General features: G+C 36.6%; 1 protein-coding gene across 1 annotated transcript in view; it reads left to right on the forward strand.

Annotated features, from left to right (window-relative positions):
• LOC135210448 (gem-associated protein 2-like) overlaps window positions 1-7,500 on the forward strand; it is a 33,266-nt gene that overhangs the window by 2,380 nt on the left and 23,386 nt on the right. The window contains exon 3 of the mRNA XM_064243344.1: window positions 2,913-3,059. Coding sequence (XP_064099414.1) covers window positions 2,913-3,059 — 147 coding nt within the window. The remainder of the gene's footprint in view (window positions 1-2,912; window positions 3,060-7,500) is intronic.

Genomic DNA, 7,500 nt, shown 5'->3' on the forward strand with positions numbered 1-7,500 from the left:
GGCAACAAGAATGAATACATAAACAGAAAGAAAACCTAACCTGAGATTCAAAGTTAAGTATATCTTAGTTTAACCAGACCACTGAGCTGATTACAGCCCTCCTAGGGCTGGCCCGAAGGATTAGTTATTGTTACGTGTCTAGCAACCAATTGGCTACCTAGGAACGGAACCTACAGCTTATTGTGGGATCCGAAACACATCGAGAAATGAATTTCTACCACCAGAAATAAATTCTTCTGATTCCTTGTTGGCAGAACGGGGAATCGAACTCGGACCTTGAGATGGGTAGTCGAGCACGTAACCAACTCATCCAACGATGGTCGAGATTCAGCCAAAACAAATTCAAAATGTAATAAAGATTCTTTTCTATATCACGCCATCATTTCTGTCGGACCTAAACATCAAATACATTGCTTGAAAAGAGCACTCACTTGGAGGGGAGAGAGGTCGTGCTCTATGCTTGATCACAAAAGCAAACGATCAGTATTTGCAAGCACTAGACTTACAGATACTCAGTGTAGGTGAGGAAAGAGAATCAAATTTTGAGTTAAATTTTACATATCATTTATATATTCAATTTAACCTTTTCCACTTTCCTCCACAAGCATTTTTCATGCATAAAAAAACGTGCGGAGGATAACGGAAAAGGCTGAATTGATATATAATTATAAATAATAAAAATAACAGAAAAAATTGAATGGGGTTATTTTTATACAACGAAAGTTTTTTGTTTTTGTTTTTATAAAGAAGTGGCATGTTTTTTTTTATCTAATAAGTGTAAAATTTGCATGTGGCAATGGTATCATCATCGGTATCATTACTGTAAAAAAAAAATTATCATTCATGTACCATTTTCCAAACACGATCTGGAAGGCGAGTTAAAAAAATTCCTTTCCAAACCTTGGGTAATTCATGAAAGAAAAATCAAGCCACCAAAACAAAGGGAGAAAACGCTGGGGGAAGAGTTCAGATTATATAAAAAAACACAAATACAATAAACTCTATGGCGTATTTACAGGAAGGGAAACGCAAAGTGAGTTGGAGTCAGTATATCCTTAATACGTTAAGCGTCGAAAAAAACTCTTATTAGATTTTGGGCAAAAATACTGAATTATTACTCGTTTGTGGTGGTTATATATCATTCTGGTTCCAGAATATTCCTTTTCCGGTTCAGGAGTCCTTTTCTGATGAAATATATCAGGAGTCCTTTTCTGATGAAATATATCAGGAGTCCTTTTTTGATGAAATATACCAGGAGTCCTTTTCTGATGAAATATATCAGGAGTCCTTTCCTGATGAAATATATCAGGAGTCCTTTTCTGATGAAATATACCAGGAGTCCTTTTCCTAATTAAAAATATCAGGAGTCCTTTTCTGATGCACACGAGCTCTATGTCGGCTTTTCAAATCTGGAGAGGTATACTTTTGCTTGAGTGCATGGCAAGACGGAAAATTATTTTTTTTTAGTCCCGGCCTACCTTCGGATCAATTTTCATGTACAGATAGGATAATTGCATTCTCATCTTTCTCCCTCTCTCTTACTACTTTTATACACACACACACACACACACAACAAACACACACACACACACACACATATATAATATATATATATATATATATATATATATATATATATATATTATATAATCCTTCTCGTGGTCAGGTCGGCAACGTGACCTCTCTGTGATTATGGGACCTGGGTTCGTCCCCCAGTAACGGACATCACAGTTTCTTCAAAATTCATTGAACTTGGATCTTCAGGCTTTGTAGTGACAAGCGTATCAAAAAAAAAAAAAAAAAAAAGAAAGGAGCAAAGAATTCAAGTAGTTAAGAGGGCATTGTGGCTATTACAATTACATATGTATCTGGTAAAAATGTGACCAGTAGATTCTACATACGTGTTATACATACATCTATATATAATAATATATATAATCTATATATATGTGTGTGTGTGTGTGTGTGTGTGTGTGTTGTGTGTCGTGTATAATCTAATTATTCACTTATTTATTTATCACAACGAGACTGCCTTTCATTATCCAAAACCTGAACAACGGCGGAAAGAGGAAAATTAATTCTTCAACGACAACAACAAATCAAAGTAACTTTTGTCAAGTCTGTCTGTCTCTCTGGTTGAATGTCTAAATGTCTGTCTGTCTGTCTGTTTGAATGTCCGTCTGTCTGAATATCTGTCTGTCTGTCTGGCTGAATGTCTCTCTGTCTGAATATGTCTGTCTGTGGTTGAATGTTTGAATGTCTGTCTGTCTGTCTGCTTGAATGCCTGTCTGTCTGTCTGTCTGTCTCTCTGAAGGGCTGTTTGGTTGAGTGTCTGAATGTCTGTCTGAATATCTGTCTGTCTGTCTGGTTGAATGGCTGACTGTCTGTGTCTGTCTGAATAACTGTCTGTCTGTCTGGTTGAATGTCTGAATGTGCGTCTGTCTGTCTGTCGGTCTGGTTGAATGTCTGAATGTCTGTATGCCTGTCTCAGTATCTGTCTGTCTGTCTGAATGTAGCCTGTCTGTCGTCTTGTCTGTGAGGCTTCGGTGGATAAAAAAATCGTGTACCGGAGGCCCTTTAACCCCCCCCCCCCACCCCCCCCCCTACTGTTTTTTTTTTTTTTTGAACAAGCGAATAAATACGAGAGGACTCACAATTGGTTAACAACTTTTGGCAAGGAGAAACTTTTTCTCTTTGATATCCGGAACCAATTGGCAACAGAGCGAGCGATAGTTTGATTCGGGGAAAAAAAAAAAGGAAGTGGACGAACGAGAGAGAGAGAGAGAGAGAGAGAGAGAGAGAGAGAGAGAGAGAGAGAGAGAGAGAGCGCGATCGCCTGCCAGATCCACCCGCAAAAAGTTTACGCGGGGAGCCGACAATGCGGAATATTATTTCTATATCTTTATCACCAGGTTGGTTCCTCCATTGCTTGCAGATTCCCTGGAAACCCAACGAAATGTATTAAGGGATTATGTGAGACGAGGGCTTACTTGGTCGTCTGGCTGTTCGATGTCTACCCGAATAGATTTTTTGGTTTGGTTATTTTAAACGGAACCAAGGTGAGTGGGTTTCGGGAAAACTCGTGCAGCCCACAAATTATGTATTACACTAACTTACAAGACGCCGTGAATACATACAAATGTAAATATAAACAAATACTCGCAGACATACATATGTGTGTATATATAATGTATATATGTTGTATGTATATATATGATATATATATATATATATATAGATAGATAGATATATAGATACATATATATATATATATATTTATATATCTATATTATATAGATCTATTATATATATACTATCTCTATATATTGATATATAATATCTAATATATATATATAATAATATATCCATATCTTAAATATATATTATTATATATATATAATATATATATATCTATATAGATATATATAGAGTATATATATATATATATATATATATATATATACCTATTATTTATATATCTATACTTAGATGTATATGATACTATATAGAGTATATATATATAGATATATATATCTAGATATCTATATATATATATATATGTATATATAAGATAATATAGATATATATATGTTATCTATATATAATATCTATATCTATAGATATATATATATATATATATATATATATATATATATACTATATATATAATATACATATACACACACACATACAACATACATACATACATACACACACACACACATATATATATATATATAATATATAATAATATATATATATATATATAGAATATATATATATGTATATATATATATATATATATATATAAATATATATGCACGCACATTCCATACTGAAAAGAAATGGCGACATTTCGCGCGAGCAATAAAGAACGAAATAAAATATGAAAAATGGAATTCACTCTAACATTTTATATTAAAACGATAAACAAATTTTTCCCCGGGGGACGAAAAAAATTGTTTTGAAAAGATTTTTTCTTTTTTTATTTACATTCCCGTCATCTCTATGCGAAGTATTTGCCCGTCTCATTCCAAAAGGTGGAACTATCATATATAAACGTTTTCGCTTGTCCGGTTCCAGAATCAATATGCAAACATTAATATTACTCTCTCTCTCTCTCTCTCTCTCTCTCTCTCTCTCTCTCTCTCTCTCTGTACTGTTTCCCCCCTGAATAGTTTTTTTTTTATTACCTAAGTCATCTGATACAATGTGGAGTATCCATTAGCACTGACGTTACCTTTCCCTCATTCTCTCTCTCTCTCTGTCTCTCTCTCCTCTCTCCTCGTCCTTCTTCTCCTCTCTCTCTCTCTCTCTCTCTCTCTCTCAGTACTGTTTCCCCCTAAATAATGTTTCACTTTTTTTTCTTCACACCTAAGAGTCATCTGATACTATGTGGACAATCCATTAACACTGACGTTACCTCTCTCTCTCTCTCTCTCTCTCTCTCTCTCTCTCTCTCTCTCTATACATCAATAGTTAGACCCCATCTTGAATATGTAGTACAGTTTTGGTCACCAGCACTAAGAAAAGACATAAATAGATTAGAAGTACAATCAAGAGCCACAAAGTTAATTCCATCCATCAGGCAAATAGGTTACCCGAAGACGACAAGAGAGCTTGAACATGTATGGCTTAGAAACAAGACGATTGCGATGACAACTAATAATAACATTCAAAATAATGAAAGGCAAAACAAAAGTAGACAGTAACCTATTTACATTAAACGAAAACCAGAGAAGAATATTGGATGGAAACTATAGCTGAAGAGATACAACACATCCCTTTGTGGGAACTTCTTTACGTACAAGGTATGTGACACGTGGAATAAACTGCCACCAGAAGTTGTAAACAGCAACAGTGTGGAAGAGTTTAAAAGAAAGCTAGACAACACAATTAAGTGACTGAATGCACAGTAAAACCTGCTCCTACAGATAAGTGAGCACACGATGTCTCCTCGGATGGACTAACTAGTCTTTGAGACATCCTAATCCTTGTCTCTCTCTCTCTCTCTCTCTCTCTCTCTCTCTCTCTGGGTATTAATGCCCCCCCTGAATAATGGTAGGACGTTATGGTCACTCAATATTCCAGCTCCCTTTACACCTAAGTGTCATCCCATACAATGCGCCGATATAATACGGGAGCTCCCGTAATTATCCATATTAAAACTAAATTGCTGTGTAGATAACCTGGTCTTTGTTCTCCTCATTACCCCATAAAAAAAAGTAACGCATTCGAGAGCCCTCCACTCGAGAATAAATCATTTAGCCTAAATGGAAATGATAATATGTTGCCGTTAAAAGTACTGGTAGTAACGGAGATCTGAAACGAATTGAACAGAACCATGCCGTTGGTAGTGTTCGATGCGGACAGTCAGGAATAGTTACTTTTGCTTTCAGTGATATCTCATGTTCTGAGAGAGGATTGTAGTTATATATATAGTGTATATATATATATATATATATATATATTTATATATATATATATATATATATATTAATACACACACACACACACACATATATATATTTATATATATAAGATACATGCATACATACATAAAGACATAGATTTACACACACATATACTATATATTATATTATTATATATATATATATAATATATATATATATTAGATCAGAGAATACAGATATGAACAGGGTGCACGATAAAGAATTCAAGATCGTTCGTCTTCGCCCCGAGGTATTTTCAGGCAAAATTCCCCAACATAAGCTGTTTTAAAGGAAGGACCTTCCTATGGCCATATACTCCATTAGTGTCATTACAATCATACTGGACAGCACATGAAGGAAAAAACAGAGAGAGAGAGAGGAGAGAGAGCACAGACGTCCCATCAGGATGTGCCCAGCCAATCAATCCGGCAGACTCCAAGATTCAATTTCTTCAATCAGGATAGAAAAACCCAATCTCTTAACCCGAGACATAATCTACTTTTGCCGTCTTTCAGCCCCGAGTATAATCAAATATTACCCCCCAACTCCGCACAACCTCTCACCCCGTTTTCTTTATCCGTTCCCGTTTTCTTTATTCCATTCACTATTTTAAAAAGGCTATAGTCTAGACCTTCCTCCTGGCCTGAGCACCAATTTAATTTTTCTTCTTTTTCCACCATTTTTTTCCACAAGCTCGGCTGCGGACGAATGCTTTTCGTTATATTAAAAATTATGCTGAATTGAAAATGAATAGTAATTAAGAGCAAAATTTGAAGGATACGTAATTAGGAGCGTATATAACAATTAAAGAATGATAGCACATCTGAGTTACTTACAGATATAGGAAAAAAAGGTTACATACAATAATGGCTATTATTAAAAATTCAATAACAACTGACAGCTACTGTGAGGAACCACAGGAATAAAATGGTATTATGAACAGTTTCACAGTTACTGTGAGGAACCACAAGAAATAGAATGATAATTCTGAAAAGTTTCAAAAAATGATTTCGCAAGTTAAAAACGATCCGGTGTCTTATCGACGGCCAATTTTCCTTCCCTCACCTTCCACCTTTCTCCCCGCCCCCCACCCTCTCGCTCTCTCTCTCTCTCTCTTTCCCTATCTCCCTCTTCCTTCAACGTGAATTAGCGAAAACTCCTTAACCTCATTAAGATGCACGAATTGACGCATCAAATTCGGTCCGCGTCCGCTGAATGACGGCATTTTTCCTCCTCTCTACCCGTGAGTGGCAGCAAATCATGGAAAGACCAAGATTCTTCCCTAAACGAAGAAGAAGAAGAAGATGAAGAAGACGATGAGAATGAGCGCACTCAGGTGCGAGCGAACAGATTCGGTCGCATTATGCAGGGAGGGAAAATGGGTGAGGGGGAGGGCAGATGGTGGGAATAGGGGAGGGGGAGGGTATGGGGATGAGGGGAAACCGGGGAGTTGGAAAAAGGGGGAGAGGGGGTATGGGTTGGGTTTGGTAGTGCCCAGAGGAAGAATGTCTACATTGTGAGTACTAGGGGGGAAGGGTGGGTGGAGTTGGTGTCCAAAGAGGAAGTAAGGGGAGGGGGTGGGAGAACCCTCAAATGACCTTGTGGCAGAGGAGGTCGGGATACCATATACCATTCAAGTAACGATATTGGGTTAAAAATTAACAATCTTAAATGAAGCTAAGGATTTATATTATGACTCTCTCTCTCTCTCTCTCTAAAGCAACTCGGCTATTTTTAATGTCAGCGTGACTCTACGGATAGGTATCGATAGATATACGTGCCCAGGTAATTAATTATCCTCACCGCGTAAACTGAAGCTGAATTTAGGCCAAAGGCCAAGCTCTGGGACCTATGAGGTCATTCAGCGCTGAAACGGAAATGGACACTGAAAAGGTTTGGAAAAGGTTAGGAAAAGGTCTGAGAGGTGTAACAGGAGGAAAACCTCAAAGCAGTTACACTATGCATTAATTGTTAGGAGAGGTTAGAAAGTAAGAGGGAAGGAAGAGAATATGAAAGGAGGCACAGTAAAGGAATGAGATCGAGTCCT

The sequence above is a fragment of the Macrobrachium nipponense genome, chromosome 39 (genome assembly GCF_015104395.2).
Source record: "Macrobrachium nipponense isolate FS-2020 chromosome 39, ASM1510439v2, whole genome shotgun sequence".
In the NCBI taxonomy this organism is placed as follows: domain Eukaryota; kingdom Metazoa; phylum Arthropoda; class Malacostraca; order Decapoda; family Palaemonidae; genus Macrobrachium; species Macrobrachium nipponense.